Source organism: Suncus etruscus, chromosome 14 (genome assembly GCF_024139225.1).
Source record: "Suncus etruscus isolate mSunEtr1 chromosome 14, mSunEtr1.pri.cur, whole genome shotgun sequence".
NCBI classification, from domain to species: domain Eukaryota; kingdom Metazoa; phylum Chordata; class Mammalia; order Eulipotyphla; family Soricidae; genus Suncus; species Suncus etruscus.
This window is the reverse complement of record NC_064861.1, coordinates 62,354,995-62,381,423: the sequence shown is the minus strand read 5'-3', so window position 1 is coordinate 62,381,423 and position 26,429 is coordinate 62,354,995. Positions and strand designations below refer to the sequence as shown.

The 26,429-nt window shown below is 51.2% G+C and overlaps 2 protein-coding genes across 2 annotated transcripts in view; both read right to left on the bottom strand.

Annotated features, from left to right (window-relative positions):
* Positions 1-3,523: 3,523 nt before the first annotated feature.
* On the bottom strand, positions 3,524-17,947 carry EDC4 (enhancer of mRNA decapping 4). Its single transcript, XM_049786328.1, has 29 exons — positions 17,707-17,947; positions 14,048-14,204; positions 13,562-13,673; positions 13,219-13,318; positions 12,782-12,971; positions 12,534-12,681; positions 12,346-12,450; positions 11,868-12,013; positions 11,702-11,785; positions 11,518-11,613; positions 11,325-11,427; positions 11,031-11,211; positions 10,881-10,953; positions 10,700-10,791; positions 10,434-10,621; positions 10,235-10,356; positions 10,003-10,153; positions 9,312-9,745; positions 9,111-9,215; positions 8,874-9,026; positions 8,748-8,784; positions 8,465-8,642; positions 8,196-8,351; positions 6,236-6,351; positions 5,988-6,153; positions 5,723-5,909; positions 5,413-5,632; positions 4,532-4,695; positions 3,524-4,049 (listed from the first exon to the last, which is right to left on the bottom strand). The coding sequence occupies exons 1-29, from the start codon at positions 17,789-17,791 to the stop codon at positions 3,857-3,859; spliced, it is 4,242 nt and encodes a 1,413-aa protein (XP_049642285.1). The 5' UTR covers positions 17,792-17,947; the 3' UTR covers positions 3,524-3,856.
* Positions 17,948-19,924: 1,977 nt separating this feature from the next.
* Positions 19,925-26,429, bottom strand: part of NUTF2 (nuclear transport factor 2) — a 28,338-nt gene continuing 21,833 nt past the window's right edge. Inside the window, exons 3-5 of the mRNA XM_049786480.1 lie at positions 22,875-22,946; positions 22,694-22,792; positions 19,925-20,435 (exon numbers count right to left, since the gene is read on the bottom strand). Coding sequence (XP_049642437.1) covers positions 20,322-20,435; positions 22,694-22,792; positions 22,875-22,946 — 285 coding nt within the window. The 3' untranslated portion in view covers positions 19,925-20,321. The remainder of the gene's footprint in view (positions 20,436-22,693; positions 22,793-22,874; positions 22,947-26,429) is intronic.

The window sequence follows — 26,429 nt, the reverse complement described above, 5'->3', positions numbered from 1 at the left end:
AGGGTTTCTGAACCTCTGGGAAGGCAATAGTGCAAATTCAAGCCCTAAAGGTAGGCTGGCCTAGAGCTTCTTCAACTTTTCCCACTTGAGACCCCTATTTGTCAAAATTTTATGTTATTTTTTTTGGATCATATTCAGCAATGTTCAGGGATTACTCCTGGCTCTGTGTTCAGGTATCAGTTCTGGCAGACTGTGGAATTGAACTTGGGTTGACTGGGCTCAAGATAATCTTAGGCCCTGAGCTATCACTTTTGTCACATCAGAGAAATTTTTATGTGACTATGTATATATGGCTGTATAAAAGAGATATATATCAAACATTTGCTTACAGTAGGTCAAAAATAAACTTAATTCGTTTTAACTTTAATTTACAGTGTTCAGGGGCCGGGCGGTGGCGCTAAAGGTAAGGTGCCTGCCTTGCCTGCGCTAGCCTTGGACGGACCGCGGTTCGATCCCCCGGTGACCCATATGGTCCCCCAAGCCAGGAGCAACTTCTGAGCACATAGCCAGGAGTAACCCCTGAGCGTTACCGGGTGTGGCCCAAAAACCAAAAACAAAAAAAAAATAAATAAATAAAATTACAGTGTTCAGGGTTTACTTTGGGCTCTATACTCAGGGTCTCTTCTATCAGTACTCAGTATCCAAAACCAGGTATTCACATCAGCTTCACTAGCATGCAATGAAAGCACCTTACTTCCTGTACTCTCTAGCCTAATGGAATAATATATATATAATATGTACATATATTTGTTACTGTTGTTTTGTTCTGTTTTTTGACTACATCTGGAGACACTCAGGGGTTACTCCTGGTTCTGTGCTCAGAAATTACTCCTTGCTGGGCTGGAGAAATAGCACAGTGGTAGGGTTATTTGCCTTGCAAGCGGCCAACCCATGACCAACAGTGGTTCAAATCCCAGTATCCCATATGGTCCCCCATACCTGCCAGTAGCAATTTCTGAGCAGTGAGCCAAGAGTAACTCCTGAGCGCCACTGGGTGTGGGCCGGAGCAATAACAAAGCACAGCAGTGGGATGTTTGTCTTACACATGGCCAACCAGGGAAGGACCCAGGTTCTATTCCTGGCATCCCATATGGTTCCCCAAGCCTGCCAGGAACAATTTCTGAGCACAGAGCTAGGAGTAACCCAAGCACCGCTGGGTGTGACCCAAAACAAAACAAAACAAAAAAATTACTTCTGGCAAGCTCAGGGCACCAAATGAGATGCCAGGGATCAAACCTGGGTCGCTACATGCAAAACAAACACCCTACCCGATGTACTATCTGGCCCCTAGGGAATTTTGAAAAAAGTTTTGATAAATTATTTTGTTTGGTTTTTTTTGAGTCACACCCCGCAATGCTCAGGGGTAACTTCTGGCTCTGTACTCAGAAATTACTCCTGGACGAACTGGAGCAATAGCATAGCAGTAGGGCATCTGCCTTTCATGTGGCGATACTGGATGGACCCGGGTTCAATCCCTGGCATCCCATATGGTCCCCCAAATCTGCCAGGAGTGATTTCTGAGTGCAGAGCTAGGAATAACCCGAGTGTGGCCCAAAAACAAAAGAAAAAGAAAAAAATAAAATTGCTTCTGGAGGTACTCAGGGGAATCATATGAAATGCCAGGGCTCAACATGTTAGCCTTCTGGGTTGGCTGCAAGCAAGGCAAAAACACCCTGCCCACTGTACTATCTCTCCAGCTCCAAATACAAGTATTGTTTTCGGGCCACCCTTGGCTCAGAGACCATTCTTGGTGGTATTCAAAGGACCATATGTGGTACCAGAGATAGAACCCTAGTTAACCACATGTAAGGAAATCACATTACATGTTATACTATGTCTCTGGCCCTTGAAACAAACAAAAAACATTTTTTGTCTCTTTTTAAACCACACCTGGCGATGCTCAGGGGGTACTCCTAGCTTTGCTCAGGACACCTTCCTGGCATGCTCAGGGGGCCATATGAAATGCCTGTGACCGAACTCAGGTCAAGCAAGTGCAAGGCAAGTGCCCTATCCGCTGTTCTATTTCTCCAGCCCCCAAACAAAATTTTAAAAGTCTGGAACTGAAGAGAGAGTACAGGAAGTAAGACACTTACCTTAAAAATGGCTGTCACGGGGCCGGGTGGTGGCGCTGGAGGTAAGGTGCCTGCCTTGCCTGCGCTAGCCTAGGACGGACCGAGGTTCGATCCCCCAGCGTCCCATATGGTCCCCCAAGAAGCCAGGAGCAACTTCTGAGCGCATAGCCAGGAGTAACCCCTGAGCGTCACAGGGTGTGGCCCAAAAACCAAAAAAAAAAAAATGGCTGTCACGAGTTTTTTTTTTTTTTTTTTTGGTTTTTTTTGGGTCTCACCCGGCAGTGCTCAGGGGTTACTCCTGGCTCCACGCTCAGAAGTCGCTCCTGGCAAGCATGGGGGACCATATGGGACGCCGGGATTCGAACCGATGACCTTCTGCATGAGAGGCAAACGCCTTACCTCCATGCTATCTCTCCGGCCCCGGCTGTCACGAGTTTTATTGCTTGGGGCCACACCCAGCGGTGCTCAGGGGTTACTCCTGACTCTGCACTAAGAAGTTACTCCTAGTACACTGGAAGACCATATGGGATGCTGGGGATCAAACCTGGGTGGGCTGCGTGAAAGGTAAACACCCTATCCTCTGTGCTATCACTTGGGGGCTGGCATCAGTTTGATCTTTGGCATTATATAAGATCTTCCAAGCACCACAGAAATGATACTTAAGCACAGAGTGAAGAGTAAAATAAGCCCTGAGCAATGCTGGATATAGGGCACCCCCAAAATAGTCATAATCTACTGTTTAAGAAGCAAAGGTTTTAGGAGCTAGAGAGATAACTTTTTTTTTTTTTTTTGGTTTTTGGGCCACACCCATTTGATGCTCAGGGGTTACTCCTGGCTATGTGCTCAGAAATCGCTCCTGGCTTGGGGAGACCATATGGGACACCGGGGGATGAACCGCGGTCCGCCCTACGCTAGCACTTGCAAGGTAGACACCTTACCTCTAGTGCCACCTCTTGGCCCCTAGAGAGATAACTTTAAGGGCTGCATGGTGTGCATGAAGAAGCCCTAGGTTTAATGTCTAACACCACATGGTCCCTTACTACCACATGCTGGGACTGACCCCTGTACTATGAGCTGGGAATAGCCCTTGAGTACTGCTGATACCAAAAGCCTGCTAACTAAATTAAATAAATCTGCAGAAAATGTTAGGCTTGGGGCCGGAGAGATAGCATGGAGGTAAAGCATTTGCCTTTCATGCAGAAGGTTGGTGGTTTGAATCCCGGCATCCCATATGGTCCCTGGAGCCTGCAGGAGCGATTTCTGAGCATAGAGCCAGGAGTAACCCCTGAGCGCTGCCAGGTATGACCCCCCCCCCCCCAAAAAAAGAAAAAGAAAAAGAAAAAGTTAAGCTCTACACATAGAAAGCCATAACCAGGGAGAAGGGGTGAGGGAGAAGGGCAGGACAAAGATGCTATCAAAGTCATATAAAGAAACACTAAAGACACACATGCTTCATTTTATTCCAAAAGCATTTAATTGAATTTCTCAATGTTTTTCAAAAACAAAAAGATCCAAATCGGAGGTAAAAAGGAAAGTGGAAAATTCAACTCAAATTGTCACAATCTCGGGGGTCATGCTCCAGGCATGGCAGAACCCAAGAAGGCACAATATCCAACCTGGGTCCAGCCTAAACCTGCTGGCTACCACAACTTGCACTCCCCCCCACCCCATCAAAAACCCCAAAGTGGGAGCCTGAGCAGATAAAGGACAGAGATAACCCTGCCCTGGCCTAGGCCTGTCTGCTGGCCTTTGGTGCCATCCCACACCTAGGCACAGTGGGTTCCTTAAGGGAGGCTGGGAGTGACAAGGCCGTGTAGCATGAGGCTGAGACGCCGGGCCACTTTGCCAAGTGAATTGTGTGGCTCAGCCTGCAGAAACTGGAAAAGCTTCTGGCGCACCTGAGCCATGACAGAGCCCATGTGGTCTCGAGTGATGGGGTCACTGTGGTCCAGATGCATCACTGCCTCTTCCAGGTAGCTGAGAGTGGAGAAAAGGGAGAGGTTATAGGTACGTTCTAGTGCAGGGATGGCAAACCTACGGCACACGAAGGCCTTGCAGCTGGCACTCGGGAAGGTCTGTAATTAAAATATTCGGCGTGGCGGGAGGCGAGTGTGCCGGTGTCTGTTTTGTAGCTCACCTGGCAACAGAGCCGGACTGGCCATTGGGAGAACATGCTGGCACTTTGAGGAAATTCTTTGGTTTTGTGCGGCAGTTTGGGCATTCGGGCTCAAAAAGGTTAGCCAACACTGTTCTTTCTAGTGGATGGGAGTGCCCCCTGCTGGCACTGAGGTTCACAGGCACAGCTGATGAAAGGCTTTCAAGTCTGAGACAGAGAGGCTCAGGACTTGGTGAAGAAATCAGGCAGCCTAGTTAGTCATGTAAGGGTGTCTCTCCTTTGAGAAACTCAACACCTCTGCCCCAAACTGTCTCCCAGTAAGTCACTGACTGAGGCCACTCACCTGAGCTTGAGGTCAGTTTTAGTGCCTAGGTCAGAGGCCAGCTGCTGGATAAGGGAGAGAAGGACCGGCTGGGAGAGGGGACAGGGAGGTTGTCCAAACACTTGGCCTGGGTCCACAGTTTCACACACATACAGCACCAGGTTCAGATCGGCAGCTGTCAGTGCCTGGGAAGAGAAGAGTGGTTTTACCTTTTTTGTTTTTGTTTTGGGGCCACAACCTGTGGGACAAGGCTTACTGCTGACTCTGTGCTCAGGGATTGCTGCTGGTAGAAGCTTGGGGAACAATCTGTGGTGACAAAGACAACTTGAGTCTATTGCATGCAAGGCTAGCACCATACTTGTGTCTGATTTCTCCTGCCCCAAGAAGCCAGAGATAGAACACCTGCCACTCTGCTGTGTAAACTAGAACACTCTGACAGGTACTAAGTGCTCCAGAATGGAAGGGCTCAGTGGCTCAGAGAGTGTTGTGCTCTTATTATAGGGCATAGGGTGAGATAGAATTATTTTCTTTCAAGGGACCTTTTGGCGCTCATAACAACATTTGCTGGCCTTATGATACACATAGCCGGACCACAGGAAGCAGACAAAAAGCAGCTATGACAGTCATGATGAACCAGGGCCAGACCCTATGATTTCATAGGCCTTAGATAACATCATCCAGGTTGGATGTTCCCCATCCGTTCTAGGGGATCAGGGGAAGTTTCCTGAGAAGGGTGGAGAAGGGCTCTGTAGTCCAGGCAGTGAGAACTATAGGGGAAATGGCTTAGAGGTTAAGCAGCAGGAAATGTCCATTTGGAGAGCTGATGAGAAGGGAAGGCCTGGGGTTGGGACCTGATGGGGACAAGCGGACCTTAAGTCAAGCGAGCCTCTTGCTTGGTATACCTGCTGGAAGGCCTGGTTGAGGTGGCCCTGCTGAAGCAGCTGCAAGATGTGGGCTTGCTGGGCCTGGCAGTCAATGTGAGCGGCAGGAACTGGTGTGCCAGCGGCTGAACGCATGGCCTGCATGATGCTGGAGGTGACGGCCAATTGCTGCTCCTTGAGAGCCACACTCACCTCACCCTTAACAATGCGCTGCACCTGTGCTAAAATGGACTCCTGAAGGCTGCAAGGGGAAGCGAAGGAGCTGAGGTCAACAGGAGCCCTGGTTGTCAGTTTCTGAACCTCCACCTCACCCACAGGCCTGCCCATGCACCTGCCCACAGCCACGTGCAGCTGGTGCTCCACCTCAGCCCGGACACTGCTGGACACAGTGGCTGCCATCTGCTCGGTGGCGCCCTGCAGCGTGCTGACTAGTCCCCGTAGTTGGGCCAACACAGGCTCACGTGCCTCTTGCTCCCGGGCCTTCCGGCTCTTCATGTGGCTCTCCAGTTGCTGCAAGTCTATGAGAATCATAGGGCATGAGAGGGCAGGGCAGAGGGGACAGTCCCTCCTACCCAGGGCCATACAGCTTCACTCACATTCCTGGGTGCCCAGTCGGAAGCTGTCGTTGATCTGCTGGAACATGGCCTGGCAGCTCTTCTCGAAGGCGGGCAGCACCACACTCTGGAAGGCTTCACGGTAGGCAGCCTGCATTGGCCCCTGTAACGTGTCTGCAGCTGCTCGGGCGATAGCATCTGTCAAGTTCTGGGAAAAGAGGGAGGAAAGGCTGATCAGGTCTGAAACTATCAACCTCCCTCCTCTTGGGTTCTATTGGACTTCATTCTACCTTGGACTTGAGCAGCTTGGAGATATTCTCTTTCATGCTCCCCTCTACAGCTGTGAGCTTGGTGGTCACTGAACTGCTCAACTGGCCTGCCACAGGCTCCAGACTCTTAGAGACACCTGGGCAAGGAGAAGAGAGAGGCAGGTGAGTATCATGACAAGAAACTTGAGAGGGAGGGACTTACTCCTCTTTGGATTTTCTTTTTACTTGTTATATTTTTTGTTTATTTTTAGGCCACACCCAGCTGTGCTCAGAGGTAACTCTTGGCTCTGTGCTCGGGGATCATATAGGTTGCCAGAGATTAAATCTGTTTCAGCTGTGTGCAAAGCAAACAACCTACCTGCTGTATTATCAGTCTAGCCCCAGTCCACTTCTCTGACCTACCCAAAAGGTCTCCATACAAAACTGATACAGAGGGGCCAGATATAGTATAGTGTACAGAGGGTATTTTGTACGTGGATTACCCAGGGATCCCTAGCACCCACATGGTCCCCAAGCACTACCAGGAGGGATTCCTGAGTTCAGAGCCAGGGGTAAGCCTTAAGCACTGCTGAGTGTGGTCCAAAAAAAATAAAATAAAATTCAGGGCCGGAAAGATAGCGTGGAGGTAGGGCATTAGCTTTGCATGCAGAAGGACGGTGATTCGAATCCCAGCATCCCATATCGTCACCCGAGCCTGCCAGGAGCAATTTCTGAGAGTAGAGCCAGAAGTAACCCCTGAGCACTACTGGGTGTGATCTCAAAACCAAAAAAAAAAAAATCTTCACATAGAGGGACTCAAGGATAGCTCAGTGGCATAGTGCTGCTTTGCAGGCATGAAGCCATGAACTCAATCCCTGGCACTGCCCCATATGCTGAGTGAGATTCTGGCAACACCATCATGTATAATCCACGGTGACATAGCAAAATAAGCACATGTATCTTTTCTGGTAAGCACAATCAAACCATGAGCATGCTGTCACAGTTGTCACATGTATGACTTGACATGTACTGCAACCAAAATATGCTTAAGAGACACAACTAAAGGGGCCGGGGAGATAGCACAGAGGTAGGGCATTTGCCTTACAAGTGCCTACCCAGGACCAATGGTGGTTCGAATCCCAGCATCCCATATGGTCCCCAGAGCCTGCCAGGAGCAATTTCTGAGTAGAGAGCCAGGAGGAACCCCTGAGCACTGCCAGGTGTGCCCCCCCCCCAAAACAAAACAAAACAAAACAAAAAAAGAGACACAACTAAAAGGCTGGGCTCAAAGGGCTGGAGAGGACACTGCACGCAGGAACCCCAGGTTCTAATTTCAGTCCTGCAAAGGTCCCAAAGCACTGCCAGGAACAATCTCCAAACTATTAGCTGGAAATAGACCTGAGCAGAGTTGGATATAGACATACCCCACCAACAACAACCACCACCACCAAACAAATGAAAAGAGTGTGACCTCTAGCAAGTGAGTGTGCAAGCACAAGTTAGTATGCAACGCTCAGGGAGCATCACAACCAAGTGTGTGACCTTGATATGATGAGAGGAGAGGGAAATAAAAAATAAATATAACAAGGGGCCGGAGAGACAGCATAGAGATAAGGTGTTTGCCTCTCATGCAGGTCAGTGGTTCAAATCTGGAATCCCATATGGTCCCCTGAGCCTGCCAGGAGTGATTTCTGAGCATCGAGCCAGGAGTAAACCCTGAGCACTTCGGGTGTGACCCAAAAACCAATAAATGAATAAATAAATATAAAAAACAACAAAAACAAAACTAGAAACAGGCCAGAGAGATAATATAGTGGACAGAGCACTTGCCTTGCATGCAGCTGACCCAGGAGGTTCAATTCTTTGCATCCCATAGTATCTCCTAAGCACCATTTGAGTGCACAACCAGAAGAAGGCCCTGAGTACTGCTAGATGTGACTCCCAAACGAAAAAAACAAACAAACTAAAAACCAAACAAACTCAAACCCCAGAAACCACTCACATGGAGGCACTGTCTTCTTGATCTCGTCCCGGATGCTACGCTCCAGCCTCCCAGCCACAGCTGCAGATAGGGTCTGGGACAGCTGCTGTGTCAGCTGTTCCTGCAATTGCCCACCTTGCTGCTGCCACTCAGCATGCACCCGCTCCAGCCACCGCTCTGCTCTGCAGCTAAGGAAAAGGCCTAGAACAGGGCCCATGTTTTCCTGAGCTAAGGAGGCTGCCTCTACCCCAACCCTTTGCCAAATCATGCCCTGAGCTGTCTAAGGATACGTTCCTGCTCGTGTCGGGACTCGAGTGCCCGCTCAACATGGCCCGTGACAGTGCTCTGCAGCCCGTCCATCTGCGCACTCAGACGCTGCAAAAGCTCTTCCTGGCTATGCCGCAGCTCCACCAGCTCTCTTTGATGTTGCCAGATCAGCGCCGGCCAATCCTCAGGGGGCTCCACCACCTGTCAGGAGCAGCAGCACCTGCTAACTGCCCTCACCTCCCCTCAAGCCATTTTTCGCCCTCACGGGGAACACACCCAACAGAGCAAGAGTGCTAGCTCACTCACCTGGTGCTCTACATGCCGGGACCCCACAGCTGAATCCCTACCAAGACAAGAAGAATCTCAGATTGTGCTGGGCAGGCAGATACCCCCCAGGACTAGCTGTCTCTCTGGCCCCAGACCCACTCTTACCCATCCTCCTTTTTGCCCCTCCTTTTCAGCTTGGGAGAAGCTCGAGGAGATCCCTTGGTTTTCCAGTCCTTGGCAGGCATCCGTGGTGCAGAAACCTTGGTGCCAAAGCCCCCTGCCACAGAGGCAAGGCTGGCCACCTCATCATCATGGTCACTGCAGGAAGTGGAGGGAGAAGGATCAGGACCACCTGCCTAGCAGGGCTCCCTCCCAAGAACACTGCAGGAAAGGGATGCCCACCTCTGCTCAGCACTGGTGTCTTGGCTGTCATGCTGAGGCAGCAGGTGATAAGGAGGTCGGTGGAAGGCCAGGCTCTTGTGCTTTTCTTGCAGGCCATTCCTGGGGCTAGGCAGGGGACAGACCCACTCAGCAGTGAAGGCCTCACTCTGGAGCCCCCCCTTACCCCTGTCCACAGCATACTGCCTCTCCCCAGTGCCCCACCTTTCTGCCAGACTACTGCAGGTCTCTCGAGTGATATCGGGGGCCGTTGGCCATATCTGACTGTCAGGGCCAGTGGCTTCCTGGGTCAAGGCAGCCTCCAGGAGTGAGGGGGTGCTATGCCGATCACCATCCCCAGGGCCTCCATCCAGGCCAAGCTGGGGACCAAGCTCAGGCCCTGTGCGGGGCCGAGGGGACAAGAGGTGGAGTGCCGAGGCAGCTGAGGCCATGCTGTCTGGCTCTAGGCCCTCGGGGGCAGAGGCGCCAAAGCCACGGGACAGGGCCTCAGAAGCAATCTCGGGGATGTCCTGGGACAGGGCAGTGGAAGCTGAGGAGATAACATCAGGCGAACGGGTGCGGCTGGGAGAAGCCTGGGGGAGCCCCAGGGGCTCTACTTCCTGTAACTCCAGGGACAGTGCAGAGGCAACAGAAGGTACCTGAGATGACCAAAGGCAGGGGTTCAGAGGGTAGAAGAAGGGGTGGGTCACAAAAGAGGAAGCACTGACATTTGCAGTGATGACACATTAGAGAAGGGAGGCAAGTGGGTCAAATACACCTGTGGTCCCCCCCATGGAGGCCGAGATGCTGCCTCCAGGGACTCTTAGGGGAAATGTGGGACTCCTGAGCAAGCAGGGTGTGAGGTGTCCATCGATGCCCCACCCTACCCATCCCTATCATCTCATGATTCATGCACCTGGTCTGGTCCCTTGGGAGTCAGTTTGTCAACTGGGCCTGGAAGCATGCTGGGCAAGAGATTGCGTGGGCTGGCCTGCAGGCTGCTGCTGCTCACATTCAGGCCACTTTCAAGCTGCAGCTTAGGGCTCAGTGTCAGCTCCTCGGGAGCCCTGGTGGCAGGAAAGTGGAAGTATCAGTGGCCAGGCCCTGGAAGCCCTGCCATTCTGTTCCCATCTTGACCCTGGCCTCACCTGGGCAAGGCAGGGTCCACAGCGGAGGTGCTACTCATGGCAGACACGGCTGTGAGAGACGAGGAGCTACTGCTGCTACTGCTACTGCTGCTGCTACTGCTGCTTCCTGGAGACACTGCCATCTGGGGGGTGCAGAGAGTTGCTAAGGCCTGGTGTCTGACCCTCCTGCTTGAAGCCCCTGGCCGATCCCCTGGCCCACCTGCTGCAAGGAGGCGCTGGGAGTCATGAAGGCATCAGGTGTCATCAGCTTGGGCTTGGTCTCACTGCTCAGGCTGAGGAAGTCAGCGGGTGCAGGCAGTTCCACCAGGCGCCGGAGGTCGGGCTGTGAGCCGTGCACGGTGGAGCCCAGGCCTTCAGAGCCTAGCTCTGGTCGAGACCCCCCAAAGGCTGTGGGGGAAGCCCTCAAGTGAGCCAGTACACCAAGCCAGTGGTATAATCTGCCTCCCTCCCTCAACCCTTCCTCACCAAAGTCCTCGTGGGTAGGGTGGGTGGGCAGTGGTGCCACCACGTCAGGGTTCAGCTGTGGCTGAAAGCGGATCTGCACATCTTGCAATGCCCTGTAGGAAGTGGGGGGATTACGAGCACTCCAGGCAGAGAGGGAAGGATGGACCTCCCCACAGAGAGCACAGAGGGCCCCAACACTTACTTAGTATGCACGCAGAAGAGCTTGATGAGCACACCAGCTGTGGCCTCCATGGGATTGGCTCCGTGGGGCCCATCTGCGAGGTTAGTGTGGTTGCTGAGTCCCCCAGCACTCCCAGCACACCACCACCTCTCCCCACAGACCTGAGCTCACCGGTGCTGAGGCTGTCACTCTCCTCTTCAGCAGGAAGCACCTCTGTGTGCCGCAGCCGGCAGCGACTTACAACCTGGATCCCAAAGCTGAGCACAGGGTGTGTGAGCAGGAACTCAGAGATGGAGCTGAAGCAGGCCCGGCCCTCCTCCTGGTTCTGCAGCAGCTCCATCACATACAGGACCTACACGGGCAGTGCAGGCACCATGGAGATCAGAGGCAATATGGGGACCAGGGGAGTGGAGGGGGTGAGACTGAATTCTAGACCATACACACATGCCCTGCCTAGCTGCCTACCTTCCGCTGCACATCGCTGAGAATCAGGTATTCAGCCGAGAGGTCGAGGCAAACCTTGAGGCTCGGGGGCACACTCACAGAACTAAAGATATCTGGGGAGAAGCTGGGGCAGGAAGAAAGAGGCAGGATGAGTGAGGCTGAGGGCTGAAAACGTCCCTTTTCCTGCCCTGCAGACCTACCTTGCTCTACTTACCGGATGGTTTGCAGGCAGGTCCAGGACACTGTGCACCACATTTTAAGCTCCCGGTTCTGGTCAGCACCAGTGATGAGGAACCTCCAGAAAGGGACCCTGCAGAGAAGTGAGGCACTAAGTGGTTGACTGGGCCCTCTGCTGGGAGCTCAGGGCCAGAGTCCCACCCGCTTGCCCACTCACTCACTCAGGATCCTGTTTCTTATGGTTGTCACAGAACAAGAGGCAGGAGAGGGGGCGTCCATCATGAGGCTTCCACTCGTGCAGACACCTATAGACAGGCAGATGAGTGACTAAGCCTGGTTTCCCGCTAGGGACAGGGGTGGAGGGCAGTCCAGCAAGCCCTGCCTTACCTGGGCTCATCCTGCCCCTCAATGTAGATCTGCCAGAACTTGACAAAGCCATCATGACTCGCAGTGGCCAGAACAGTCCCATCTGGGGAGAGGGCCCCTTCACTCAGACACTGGGAAGAACCCAAAGAGTCTGGCTTTATACCTACCTGCAGTGGGAACAAGCCCTTCCCAGATGAGGACAGGAGCAAGATGAGTTGACCCACACAGCAACTACACTTTGTCTTTCTTTTTTTGAGGAGGGGGTTTGGGTATCACACTTGGCAGTTCTCAGGGATCACTCCCAGTGGTGCTCAGGGGACCATATGTAGTGCTGGAGAGTGAACCAGGGTAGTTCACTGAGTGTAACTCCTGTCCTATCTCTCATGGGGGACAGCAGGACTGGGTGCTGAGGGCTAATAAGCTGTCTGGGCAGTTGTGGGCCAACAGAAGAGATGAGGGACATAAGGAGGAAGGGGAAGGCTGTCCATTATTGGCTTACTGTGCTGTGGCCTTTTACCACGATGAAACCCTGTTTGATTTGGCTGACGTCTACCGGCCAGGTGCTGTGGTTGGAGCGAAGCATTTCCAGGTCCCACACCTCAGCCTGGAGGGGACAGGGTGATGAGCAGACTGCCCCATACCCACCAAGGAGGTACTGCCCCTTTGTCCCAATGACCAGCCCCTTACCCGGTCCTCATGCAGCAGGGCCACAGTGGGGCTGCTCTCCTCACAGCACTCCTCACTTTCCTCAGGGATGAAGGGACACCAGATAATCCTGCGGAAGTGGTTCAGCGGCGTGCCCTCTGGCTGCCGAATGTGGACCACGATCTCTTCTCTGAAAGGGTATTAAGGGCTACCCAGATAATTGATGTGGTATGCATGACAGCGCTGGTTCCACCCACCTTCCCTCTGTTCCAGACCTGGGAAAAGGATATTGAATCTTGCAGTTAACCAGGGTCAAGCGCCATACAAAGAGATTGCCGGCCTCATCCAGGCAAGCCAGCTGCGGGGAGTTGACGTGTGCGAAGGCCAGATCGGCCACGCTGCCCGTGAAGCCCTTGAGCAGAGTCCGCTCAGAAGTGCTGACGCTGATTACTCGGACCATCGCGGAGCCATTGTTGGCAGCTGGGAAAATGGATTGGAGCAGAGAGTGAGGATTCAGGCCCGGCAACAGCAAGGAAATCCAGCTCTTGCCTGTCTCCCTACACTGCCCGTTTCAAGCTCCCTGTTCCCACTCATCTCCCCAAAGCCTAGCAGAGGCGGGTGGGGGCAGCAGAGACAAGCTTTCCATTGTGCCCTTAAGAGCTGACTCTTCATCTACACCTCTAGCGTGTTCAGCAGAATGCCTCCTTCCTCCCCTGTTCCCACTCACCCCGAATGGCATAAGCCAGGAAGGAGTTGGACACAGCAATCAGGTTGCCATAGTAGTATTTTTGTTCCCAGTCGTACTTGGCAACGGGCTGAATTTTCACCTGAGAACCAAAGGTGAAGAGCAGAGAAGTTGAGGGCTAGGGCAGCATCTCTGGGGTCAGAAAAGGCCTCAAGTGCAAACCCAGCTAAGTCACAACTCCAAGGGCCAGATTCCTACTGATCCCAGGCCGCCAACCCTAGCCTCCGTGATCCTCAAGTGATCCGTGTAGGAGCTGCAGCATGGTAGATGGAAGGAAGAGGTCAGCATGCTCTGAACCCCACCAGCCACTGCACCTGATCCTCACCTTGTTGCTCCCACGAGCCTTGCTTGAGATGCTAGAGTCACTGCTGGCAACAATCTCTACTTCTTTGGCCAAAATCCCAATACAGGTAGAACTGTCATCTCCTGAGAGGCATCTGGAGGGTGGTGTGTGCACAAATTTGACTCTTATTCACCCAAGTCTTAATGTATAGGGCAGGGTAGGTTAGGGAGAGGGAAAGGATCTGATAAAAGGAATAAGCTCTGCTTGGTTCACTAGTCCCAGAACTTCAACAGCTCCCCTTGCTCCCCTCCTTCCCATTCCTTGGGATTGGGCCCGCTTCTCTAATCAACAGAAACCCCCAATACCAGTGCTGTTGGAGCTGATGCTTAGCTGTATCCTGTATAATTGCATGCTCAGTGTGGCTACATAACACACCCCAGGTCAGCCAGCGGGAGGCAGCAAAAGAAGTTGGTCCCTGACCTCTTTCACATCTAACACTATTACCACTACTGTTTCCCCAGTACTCACATAACCTGCTTCTCCTGCAGGCTGAGTGGCGGCATGGTGCGGAGACCAGACTTGTTTGTTGAGGTGCCATCACCAGAGCAGAGAGGGTCTGGGACCAGGAGCCCGTTGAGATCCCCATTGTAGGTATTTGGTGGCCGCTGGCTCTCTGCATTGGGGCCTGGGGACAGAGAGGGGCACCCTGATGAGATGGTTCTACCTTCCCACTGTTTTTTCCTAGTGCTCCATGACATTGCCCTGGGGTGGTCACAGACAGCTCCACTGAGTGCAGCACGTCTGCGGGACAGAGAGGCCTGGGTTCATCCTGGTCCTGTAAACAATGATGGTGACTGCATGTCCCCATCCTGCCACTACCAAGGATGAGCATGGGGATCTTTAGCTGGTAGGGACAGGGAAGACATATTCCTTCAAGAGCCCTCCGAGGTCAGAGGACCAACACAGAGAGAGACTATATGGACTTAAGGAAGGGCATAGGAAGAATTAGGACAAATTTCAGAAAGGAGATACCATGGGAGCTCATGGTGGAGAGAAAGCAAAGCGTAGAGAACAAAGCTGCAGAGTGACAGGCATGAGGCTGGTGCTGAGATTCGCCCTCTGGCAATGAGAGTCACCAAAGAGTTGTGAAAGGAAAGGTGTGTGTAGCTGGCTCTGCCCACTGGGTAGATTGCCCTAATATGGCTTACAGGAGTAGAGAAACTAGGAGAGAAACCAGGGCCTTGACTAAGGGAGCAGCAGAGGCTAGAGAAGAGACCCTGAGTTCCTAAGGAACAAATGACGCTAACAGGAATAGGAGGAATGGGCTGAAATAAGCTGAACAAAGAAACAAAACTATGGGGAAGGGCGACCAGCCAGGACAGTATTTTGGTTGTTTGTCATTGGCTGAGTGTCAAGCACGTTGGCAGGCTCAGACAGCACCCATAAACCTTCCGCTGGCTTGTGACTGGACTCCACATTTGGGAACGTGGCAAGCTTCTAAGCACAAGTCACTCGGGACTGACACAGCCCTCAGTGAGCTGAGACAAGTTACTGAGATATATGGAACTTGGGGACCAATCAACGGACAAGGAGCTATAAGGAAGGAGCCCAGGCCTTGGAATTTGCCTGCATTTCCTCAACAGCACAAGGGTAAGTAGACATTCCTGGCTACTTAGGCAGGTAGGCAACCATGAGCACCAAAGCTGCATGGTGGGTCAGAGTGAGAGCTCTCTTAAGACCCTGTAGAGTCTAAAATGCACCAAGGTTGAGTATGAAAGGCTTCATTGGGGACTGCACGCAGCAGGGGGTTGGGTTTCTCAGAGAGCTGGGTAGCTAAGTCCATCCAGAGGAAACAAGAGTGGCCGTTTGCAGAAGCAGCCAGTCTAGCCTTCCCAACAGGTTTAAGAACAGGGTCTCGGGCCCGGAGAGATAGCACAGCGGTGTTTGCCTTGCAAGCAGCCAATCCAGGACCAAAGGTGGTTGGTTTGAATCCCGGTGTCCCATATGGTCCCCCGTGCCTGCCAGGAGCTATTTCTGAGCAGACAGCCAGAAGTAGCCCCTGAGCACCACCAGGTGTGGCCCAAAAACCAAAAAAAAAAAAAAAAAAAAAAAAGAACAGGGTCTCAGGAAATCTGGGTTCTTAGTCCTGGCCAAGGCACAGCCACACAGCTACCACCAGCCAGTCCATCCACCCACCTCTACTCTTCACAGGTCTTTGAGCCTCCTAGGAAATAGGTCCCTTTTTAGTTTTTAGTTTTGGGTCCACACCCGGTGGCATTCAGGGTTACTCCTGGTTCTGCCCTCAGAAATCACTCCTGGTGGGTTGGAGCAACAGCACAGTGACTGGGTGTTTGCCTTGCATGCAACGAACCCGGGTTTGATCCCCAGCATCCCATAAGGTCCCCTGAGTCTGCCAGGAGTGATTCCTGAGGGCAGAGCCAGGAGTAACCCCTGAGTGCTGGCGGGACTGGCCCCAAAACCAAAAAAATTAAAAATAAACTAAAAAACAAAATGGGAGGGGCCGGAGAGATAGCATGGAGGTAGGGCATTTGCCTTGCATGCAGGACGATGGTTTGAATTCTGGCATCCCATATGGTCCCCCGAGCCTGCCAGGAGTGATTTCTGAGCGTAGAGCCAGGAGTAACCCCTGAGCGTTCTGGGTATGACCCCAAAACCAAATCAAACCGAAACAAAATGGGGGGGGCCCGAAGAGAGCATGGAGGTAAGGCGTTTGCCTTGCATGCAGGACAGTGGTTCGAATCTTGACATCCCATATAGTCCCGGAAGCCTGCCAGGAGCAATTTCTGAATGTAAAGCCAGTTGTAACCCCCTGAGCGCTGCCGGGTGTGACCCCCCCCCAAAAAAAAACCCAAACAGGGCCATAGTGAAGGTGCAAGCAGTAGGGCATTTGCCTTGCATGCACTAACCTAGGACTGACCGAAGTTCGATCCCCCAGCATCCCATATGGTCCCTCAAGCCAGGAGCGATTTTCTGAGTGCATAGCCAGGAGTAACCCCTGAGCGTCAGTGTGGCCCAAAAAGAAAAAAAAACCTAGAACACATCGTTCCTGGTGGGACCATATGGGATGCCAAAGATCGAACCCGGGTCAGCAGCTATGCTATTGATAACTCCAGCCTCGAAACAGGTCCCTTGAAGAAGCTATTTCCTCAGAGGGCTTTCAGACCTCAAACTCTGATCATAGTACAAAATCTAATCCAAACCTCTCTTCTGAGTCTGCCCTTCGGTATTCTCCAGCCTCCATTCACATACCATAACCCCATCAACAGAATACAAAATCTTTCCAGCGCCAGCGGGATGTGACAGCACGTAGAGTGCTAGCCTTGCTGTGCAGCTGACTGGAGTTAGATCACAGGACCTCTTAAGGTCCCGGAGCTGGAGCACAGCTGGGAATGATCATCCTGGAGCAAAACCAGTTAGTAAACCCTGAGCATTGCTGGGTGTAGCCAACCAAAAATAAAAAAAGGTTGGGGGGGTGGCTCAAACCCTTTCATACAAACCCTTTTCTCTTTGACAGCCGCTTTACATTACAACCCCATTAACTGTGTCCTGGGGTCTATCAGAGCAGAAGCACCTCTGAAATATCCTGGCAAGCTTGGGGGGCGGGTGTAAAAAGTTTAAACGAAAGAAAAATGAATTTGGGCTTGCACAAGTCTGTAGCCTAATCCAATCAGGGCCGAGCAGCCTGTGATTTTGTCTTAATCTTGGAAAGGACAAGAAACCGGGTCTGGTCACCTTTCTGAAAATCAGTTTCAGAACAGCAGGCCTAGAACCTGGGGTCCAGGGAGGAAAGGAAAAGTCGCGGGAGGGATGCAGGAGGCTGCAGGGAGAGCAGGTAAAATAAAGGAAGGGAGCCTGGGCCAGCTGCAGGAACGCTGGAGAGCGGGACCCTGCGGATTTAAAGGGCCTCACCTTCAGCAAAGATGCTGAAGGACGTGGCCCGAGTGGCTGGAGACGGAGATGGGAAGAAGGGGGTCGCAGTCGGGGGTCTCCTGTGCCCTTTGGGGGCACGCTGCGGGATTCAGCAGGCAGACTCTCGTTCTGCCCTTCCTAACCCAGAGCATGCAGAGCGAAGGCTCGGGGACCTGCGGGGCTCGGGGAGGACCGGGCACGCGCCGCCCGTTCTGCCGGCTCTCCCCGGGCCCACCCAGCGGCGGGTCCCGGCTCACCTCCCGCCGGCCGGTCCAGCTTGAGGATGTCCCGCAGGTGCTGCGTAGCGTCCTCGATGTCGATGCTCGCGCAGGAGGAGGCCATGGGCCCAGTCGCCGGCGCCCCGTCCGCGCTGGGTCGGTTCCGCGGACGCCGCGCTCCTAATTGCGCCCGGCCGGGCCGCGCCGAGGTGAGTCCGTTGGGACGCCGCGTAGCCCAGTCGGCCCTCCCGCAGTGCCAAACCGCCCGCCGCGCCGCGGCCCAGAGCCCCGCCAACCCCACCAACCGCCTACACTTCCGGCCCGCCGCGTCCGGGCTCCCGGAATTTGTAAGCAGCGGAGAGAAAGGTTCCGGGCTGCGATGGAGGTCCTCCCCAAGCCCGCCCCGGGCGCACAGCGGCTCCGCCCTCGTCTAAAGCGGTTTCCCGGTGCTGAGACAGCACAAGTGCAGGTTCAGGCTTCCCCGGGATATTCTCCAGGATAGACGTCTGGCATGTGCCCATGCCCGTAGCTAATCACATTAGGCACTAAAGACACAAGAGCACACACTCTGCTTTCCTTAATTCTCCATTCCTTGACTTCCCTAAACACATTGGCTGTGTACAGAGCCCACACTCTACTCTCCCCGAACTTAAATATCCCTTTCCCACCTAAAATAAAGTGAGTTATTCTCCCAAAGTGGATGGTGGATGCAGTCTTGTGAGCGCTCTACCCCCCAAGTGTCCGACCTCACCAAGCGCCATTTACACATGCTCCCTTCTCAAACCATGACCTAGGCCTATTGAGTCAACTCAGCTACCTCGCCGGAGTCCCTCTTTAAGGTCAAGCTCAATGGATAGAAGCCTCAGATCCCCCTTTGGAAACAGGTTGGTGTGAACTAAGGTCTGGGGGGACCAGCAAAGTAAAATTGCAAAGGTAGAGGGCAGTGGAGAGGGTCCCATCATCTCAATTATCAGTCATTGTTCCCAGTCCCCTAATGTCCCAAGTATCTCCTTTCCCAACCAGGTTCCCTCAATAAGTAAGAACACATAGTTTACAAACACCTCTTTATTGCAGACATTTCAGGCACAGGTACATGGAAGAAGCTGTATTGCAGATTTTATACAGGGTGGTTTAAGAGGCAGAAGCAACTACCTCTCTCCCCTCCCACCCCCAAATACACAGCGGTCTAGAATTCAGTCTCACTGAAATCTCCTGAGTATGCTGTCCTTGCAAATAGTACAGCATCCAGCCCTGTGTCCAGTGTGGCTAGGCAACAGGTGCGGATCTAAGGACTCAATGTGGAGGAAGGAATCTGCTTCCAGATTCTGGCTTCGGTGCTTTCATCAATCCTGAAACCCCTAATCGGGTAACAGCCAAAGTCCTGGGTTCGGGTCTAGCCTGTGGCTGCTACATTGAAACCAGGTTTACACCAAGAGGTCTCAGGACTGAAGGACTAGGTTTGTGGTGGGCGAGCTCTGTCCCCCAAACTGAGCAGAACCTGGCCCAAGAGCTAAGACTTTCGGGAATTTGCTGAATGTCAAGTTGCATGTGTGGAAGGTGAGGGAGGGAATAGAGAAAATAGGCCTAGAAGCACCCTGCAGAGGTCTGAGAACTAGAGCACAAATCCCTCTGCTTTCATAGCTCTAACTCTAGACTCCCATCCAGTTCTGTACACACTAAGGTTACAGTTCTGGGCACTCATCTTTGGGCAAGTATATCCAAGTAGGTAGTCTAAAATCAAAGCTGCCCTTAACTCTTTGCTGAAATTTGTGGAGAACCCTGGCTAATCGCCTATCTTCTGGGGATAGAAAGGCACCTATCCCTCAAATCTCTATTCTTTTGGTCGATCCTGCTGAGCACTCAGTCTAAAGGGCCTGAACCTGGGTGGTCATTTTACCAGGTCTCTACATCTTCAACGGGATTCTAGGTAAACTCTATTCTGACAACCCTGACCCTACCTATCGCAGAGGCCACAGAGGTGACAGAACTCACTGCAGTCTTCAGTGCAAGAGAAGCTTCAGGCCAGACCTGAGTTTTCTCCCTGTCTGCAGCTCCCTTTCCCTAGACCAGGCAGGCTGGGGAGGGATTACTATGTCCAATTATGGGGTTTCTGAGAGAAGCCAGCTGCGAGTGCTACTTCTACACAGTTCTCCCAGTAACAGGTATAATGAATTGGGGTAGAGGTGGAAGGCATGAGGGAGCCAATGGGGCAGGGGAGTTACTGATGCCCAGTCAACTATTAAACTAAGTAAAACAATTTAAACTGTTAAGAAAACTTTTGTGGTTTTATTGTATCATGAGGCATTGAAACATCTGAACAAATCAACATCTGGGCGGTGAGGCAGCTGCTTCTCCTTCACTTCTTTGGGTTACTAGAGCAACTTGTCAGTAGATTAAAAAAAAAAAAAAAGACAACCTTTTGCATTAAGTCTTTCCAAGGCATGCGCTGGTACAACACAAACTTCTCCTGTCAGATGCAACTAGTCTAGCATCCAAACATCATGCACAATACCTTGGTGGCAGCAGCGCACTGCACCAGCTCCCACCATGGCTCTGTTCAGTTGTGTATGATATTTGGAGCATCTGGAGGAGTGTGAATAATATCGGAAATTGGAGGGAGGAGGAAACAGCGTGAGTGCCCGGCTGGAAGGAGGTCAGCCGAAGTTGTGTAGGGCAAGCCTGAACATGTCATTGGTGCAAACCCAAGCATCGTTGATGTTCTTTAATAGGAACATCTGGTGAAACCCCATGATGGGGTCTTCATCAGCCTGTGAAGAGAGAAAAAGGATTTAGTAAATAAGCTAAGGAATAGGAAGGGAAACAGCCATAGCTAACTTTGGGACCATGGTCTCCTGTCTTAAACTCAAACCCCAGTAGAACCTGAGGGACTTGCAAGGGAGGGTAAAAAAAAAAAAAAAAAAAAAGCAGTAAATACTACTCCAGCACAGAAGGTAAAGTGCTGGAGGTACTCAAGGGGTTACTCTTGGCTCTACACTAAGGAATCACTCCTGGCAGGCTCAATGACCATATGGGATGCTGAGGATCAAACCCAGGTTGGTCTCATGCAAGGCAAACACTCTACCCACTGAGCTATCACACAACAACAACAAAAGGGCTGGAGCAATAGCACAGCGGTAGGGCAACTGCACATAGTTGACAAACCTGAGTTCAATCCCTGATGTCCCATATGGTCCCTTGAGCCAGGAGCAATTTCTGAGTGCATAGCCAGGAGTAACCCCCGAGTGTCACTGGGTATGGCCCAAAACACAAACAAACAAACAAAAAAATGCTTATGCTTGCTGAGAAAGGGGCACTGATTTCCCAGAGAAATCCCCTCACCCCCAAAGAATATGAAAGGGGCTGGAAAGATAGTTCAATGGGATCAGCACATACTTTGCATGTAGGAGGGCAGGTTTGTCTTTTTGGGGGGTAGGAGGTGGTCCACACTCAGAAGTGCTGAGAGTTTAGATTGTGTTTCAGGGACCATATAAGATGTTGGGGATTGTACCTGAGTCAGCTGTGTGCAAGTCAAGTAATCTAGCAGCTATGCTATTGCTCTTGCTCCCCGAGGCCCATGTCTGATCCCCTGTACTGCATATAGTCCCCAAAATGACAGTAAGAAGCAATCCCCCAAGGATCAAGGCAAGAAATAACCCCATACATTGCCAGATATGGTCCAAAATAATAAAACTACCACCAACACCAAACAAAACAAAACAAAACAAAACAAAAACTATCAAGGTCCATGAGCTAGGACGATTACATTTGCCTTGCATGAAGCTAACCCAGGTTCAATCCGTGGCACCCCATCCCACATAGTCCCCTAGTTCCTTGTGTACCACCAGGAATGAATGATTCCTGAAGATAGTGCACAGCCCTCTGACCTCTCCCTCCATCAAAGACAAATAGAACAAGAAAATATCAAGTATTTATAGAGTCCAGGCTCTGGAGCAGGGCAGGCAGAGAAGCTAACCGGAAGTCTACGTCAGAAAATAGGTCTCTGTGTATCTTCTCCAGAGGCCTCAGCCCACCTCTCATAACCCCATTTCTCATTGATTGGAGTCTTAGAAACCAAGAATCTGGTTTCATCTGATGCAATGTTAACAGGTAGAAAAGTTTTCTATTGTTTGTTTTTAAATTTTGAGGTACAGTGGCCGTATTGAAAGGCTATTCCTAGCCTTTTATGCATGGCTCAAAAGGTCATGCAGCGCCAAAGATTGAACCTGGGCTTCTTGCATACAAAGCTGAGCTATCTTTCCAGCCCCTCTAGGAGAGCTCCTGAGGATAATTCATCTTTTTTTTTTTTTTTTTGGTTTTTGGGCCACACCCGGTAACGCTCAGGGGTTACTCCTGGCTATGCGCTCAGAAGTCGCTCCTGGCTTGGGGGACCATATGGGACGCCGGGGGATCGAACCGCGGTCCGTCTCCTAGGCTAGCGCAGGTAAGGCAGGCACCTTACCTCCAGCGCCACCGCCCGGCCCCAGGATAATTCATCTTGAGAAAAAAAAGAGAAATCAGTCCTTAATTGTTTTTGTTTGTTTGTTTGTTTTTTTGGTTTTTGGGCCACACCCGGCAGTGCTCAGGGGTTACTCCTGGCTGTCTGCTCAGAAATAGCTGCTGGCAGGCACGAGGACCATATGGGACACCGGGATTCGAACCAACCACCTTTGGTCCTGGATCGGCTGCTTGCAAGGCAAACGAACGCCACTGTGCTATCTCTCCGGGCCCTAATTAATGTATTTTTAAAATTAACTACATACAGGCCTGGAGATAGTAAAGGTTATAAAGTGTTTGCTTGCCTTAAGTTCTGTGCCCCCTTCTTCACACACACACACCCCCAAGCAATTGCCAGGAGTCATTCCTCAGCACAGAGCCAGGAATAACCCCAGCCCTGCTGTGGATGGCCCCAAAGAACACATCACACATAGGTTGCTAGAGGCTACTACTATAGTGAACTACAAATATCACTTTGGAAGGGGCACAGAAGTCCGCTTTGCCTGCCTCGCAGACCTAGTGGCACAGTTACCTTGAGCTGGCCCACCACCATACTGATGATGCAACTATCAGGCGTGGGCTGATGGTCCTGTGCTGTGATACTGTGCTGAATTTTCTGGAACGGAAGGCTCTGCAAGAGAAAGAGCAACAATAGACTAGAGGCAGCAGCGCAGAAAAAGGAGCTGTCTACCACCCAGAGGGCCCTTACTTACAGACAGCTTCTCCACTATAGCAGCTTTCCCCTGGAATTGTTGTCCTTCCCACGTAAGGCATGACGCGTCGATCTGAAAAGCAAAATACTCATGGTCAGGGCCTCCGAGGACAAGGAACATCTCCAGCCTTGATTGGGAAAATACTAATAAAGTCCATGCCTCAGTTTCCTAGACCATAAAGAAACTGAGGATAACTTCCAAACTTTACACCTGGGCCAGAGCAATAGCACAGTGGGTAAAACATTTGCTTTGCACTAGGCTGACCTAGGTATCAATCCCTGGCATGCCATATGGTTCCCCAAACCCGAAAGAATTAATTCCTCGGTGTAGAGCCAGAAGTAATCTTGGAGAAAGCTGGAGCAATCACCCAAAGAGTGGGGCATTTGCCTTACCTGTCAGCATTTGGCTGACCTGGATTCAATCCCCAGCATTTCATATGGACCCCCGAGCCTGAGTAAGGAAGTAAAGTAATGCAGAGCCAGAAATAACCTCAGTGTCACCGGTGTGGCCCAAAAACCAACAAAAAATGTAACCCCAGGGGCTAGATAGCATGGAGGTAGGGTGTTTGCCTTGCATGCAGAAGAACAGAGGTTTGAATCCCAGCAACCCATATGGTCCCCCGAGCCTGAGCACAGAGCCAGGAGTAACCCCTGAGCGCTACTGGGTGTGATCCAAAAACCAAAAAAAAAAAAAAAAAGAAACATGTGGGGCCGGGAAGGTGGCGCTAGAGGTAAGGTGTCTGCCTTGCAAGCGCTAGCGTAGGACGAACAGCAGTTCGATCCCCCCTCCCTCCCCGGCATCCCATATGGTCCCCCCAAGCCAGGGGCAATTTCTGAGCGCATAGCCAAGAGTAACCCCTGAGCATCAAATGGGTGTGGCCCAAAAACCAAACCAAAACAAAACAAAAAAAATGTAACCCAGAGAATCACTGGGTGTGGCTCCTGCCCAATAAAACTTACACCAGAGGTCTCCAAACTTATTTAGCCCCTATTACCTCCTTTTCAGAAAAGAAGTTACACAGCATGGGCCCTACCCTAAATCTACCTCTTCACAAGAATAAAAAATACCCTTCCAACTGTACCCCAGGCTAGTACTACCCATCTGGATCATTCCAGTGGAATGTAGTATCACACTTTGGGAAACAATGCTCTGCATATTATTTTGGGAGGTGAGGGTAATTTAGGCCACACCTAACAGTGCTCAGGGGTTATTCTTGATTCTATAATCACAAGTGATCCCTGGGGAATGAAGAGATGGTAAAAGTGCGTAGGGTAATTGCCTTGCACATGGCTGATCCAAGTTTGATCCTCAACATCCCTTATGGTCCCCTGAGCCCTGCCAGGAGTAATTCCGGGTACAGAACAAAAAATAACCCCTGAATACCACAAGATGTGGCCCAAAAAGGAATGAGGAGGAAAAGAGGGGAAGAAAGGGGGGAGAGGGAGAGAAAAAGAAAGGGAGAGGCAGAGGGGAGGGGAGAAAGGGAAAGGGAGAGAGAAGAGGAGGGAGAGGGAGAGAGGGAGAGAGGGAGGGAAAGGGAAGATCCGTAGCAATGCTCAATGGTGGTGCTTGGGGGAACATATACAGTGCCAGGGACCACAATGGGATCAGCAATAGCAAGGTAAGTGCTTTAGGCCCTGTACTATCTCTACAATGGCTTGTTGCATAAGTTAACAACTTTTTTTGGGGGGGTTTTTGGATCACACCCAGCAGCACTCAGGGGTTCCTTCTGGCTCTACGCTCAGAAATCGCTCTTGGCAGGCTTGGGGGACCGTATGGGATGCCAGGATTCGAACCACCATCCTTCTGGATGCAAGGCAAACACCCTACCTCCGTGCTATCTCTCTGGCCCCAAGTTAACAACTCTTTTTTGGTGGTACTTGGGATCAAACACAGGGCCACTTATATGTAAAACAGGTGTTTCTATAACTGAATCAAACTAACTTTTTTTGCTCCCCTCCACTTCTTGGGTCACACCTCATACTATTGGGGACACTGGCTTTAGGTTCAGAGGTTCCTTCTGACAATATAAAAGGACCAGGTGTTGCCTGATATAAAGATTTAGGCCTTTTACATTTAAAACATGAGTTCCAGCCTGTTGACTATCTCTCTGGTCCAGTATCAGTTCAATTTTGAGTGGGGTGGAGTTACTCCAGCTCTATGCTCAGGGGACCAACCCGCAAGCAGTTAGCAAAACCTTAAGTCCAATACTATTTCTACAGTTTCAATTTTCAAAAAAACTATGTTAGTGACAATCAAAACAGACTAGCTTACATTTATTTATGTATGTTTTTTTGGGGGGGTTTGTTTTAATTTATGAAGGTGCTCTTTGCTCTGGGATCACTCCTGATGGTGCTCATGGACTATATGGAAATATCACTGGCATAGTGCAAAGATAATTGTTCTACCTGTTGTACTGTCACTCCAGCTCCTAAATTAGGTTTTTTTTTTTTCTTGAGGGGGATTTGGGTCATACCTAGCAGCACCTAAGGATTACTCCTGAGTCTGTGCTCAGAAATCACCCCTGGCAGGCTCAGGGGACCATATGGGATGCCAGGAATTAAACCACTGTCTGTCCTGGGTTGGCCGCATGCAAGGCAAATGTCCTACCACTGTGTTATCTCTCTCTAGCCCCTATACTAGCTTTTAATTACAAAGCTGTCCCACCAAAAAAATTCCCATATTTTCCCCAAAATTCACAAAAATTCCCCTAGATGAACTCTAACTTTTTGGTGGGAGACACAGAAGAGTTGAACAAGCTGAGGCAATGATAGATAATTCTGACCATTCTTTTTTTTTTTGGGGGGGGGGTTTCACACCCGGCAGCGCTCAGGGGTTCCTCCTGGCTCTATGCTCAGAAATCGCTCCTGGCAGTCTCAGGGGACCATATGGGATGTCGGGATCCAAACCGATGATCTTCTGCATGAAAGGCAAAGTGCTACCTCCATGCTATCTCTCTGGCCCCAATTCTGACCATTCTTATTAGACAGCTCCTACTAATCACAGCCAGATGACATTTCAGTAACCAAACTTGGACAGGGTAAAATACATATACTTGTGGGGGCCGGAGAGACAGCATGGAGGTAAGGCATTTGCCTTGCATGCAGGTCAGTGGTCCCAGCATCCCATATGGCCCCTGAGCCTGCCAGGAACGATTTCTGAATGTAGAGCCAGGAGTAACCTCTGAGTGCTGCCGGGTGTGACCCAAAAAAACAAAAAAAATTAAATAACTTAATTAATTAAATTAAAAAGTAAGCCAACAAGGGCCGGAGAGATAGCATGGAGGTAGGGTGTTTGCCTTGCAAGCAGAAGCATGGTGGTTCAAATCTCGGCATCCCATATGGTCCCCCGAGCCTGCCAGGAGCAATTTTTGAGCGTAGAGCCAGGAGTAATCCCTGAGCGCTGCCGGGTGTAATCCAAAAACCAAAATCCAAAAAAAAAAAAAAAAAAAAAAAAAAAGCCAATAGGTTTTTCAAGGACTTCTCAAGCCCTCCTGGGGCTCACTGTTTATCAGGAGCATTCAGGGGCTTTTGCCACCTCAAACAAAGCTGGGCC

What these genes read in the sequence shown, in the direction of transcription:
- EDC4 (XM_049786328.1), bottom strand. Translation starts at nt 17,791, where the DNA reads ATGGCCTCCTCCTGCGCGAGCATCGACATCGAGGACGCTACGCAGCAC. An exon ending in GACACCAGTGCTGAGCAGAG is followed by an intron (nt 9,027 to 9,110) that starts GTGGGCATCCCT and finishes CACTTCCTGCAG; the next exon opens with TGACCATGATGATGAGGTGG. An exon ending in CCGACTGGGCACCCAGGAAT is followed by an intron (nt 5,910 to 5,987) that starts GTGAGTGAAGCT and finishes TGATTCTCATAG; the next exon opens with ACTTGCAGCAACTGGAGAGC.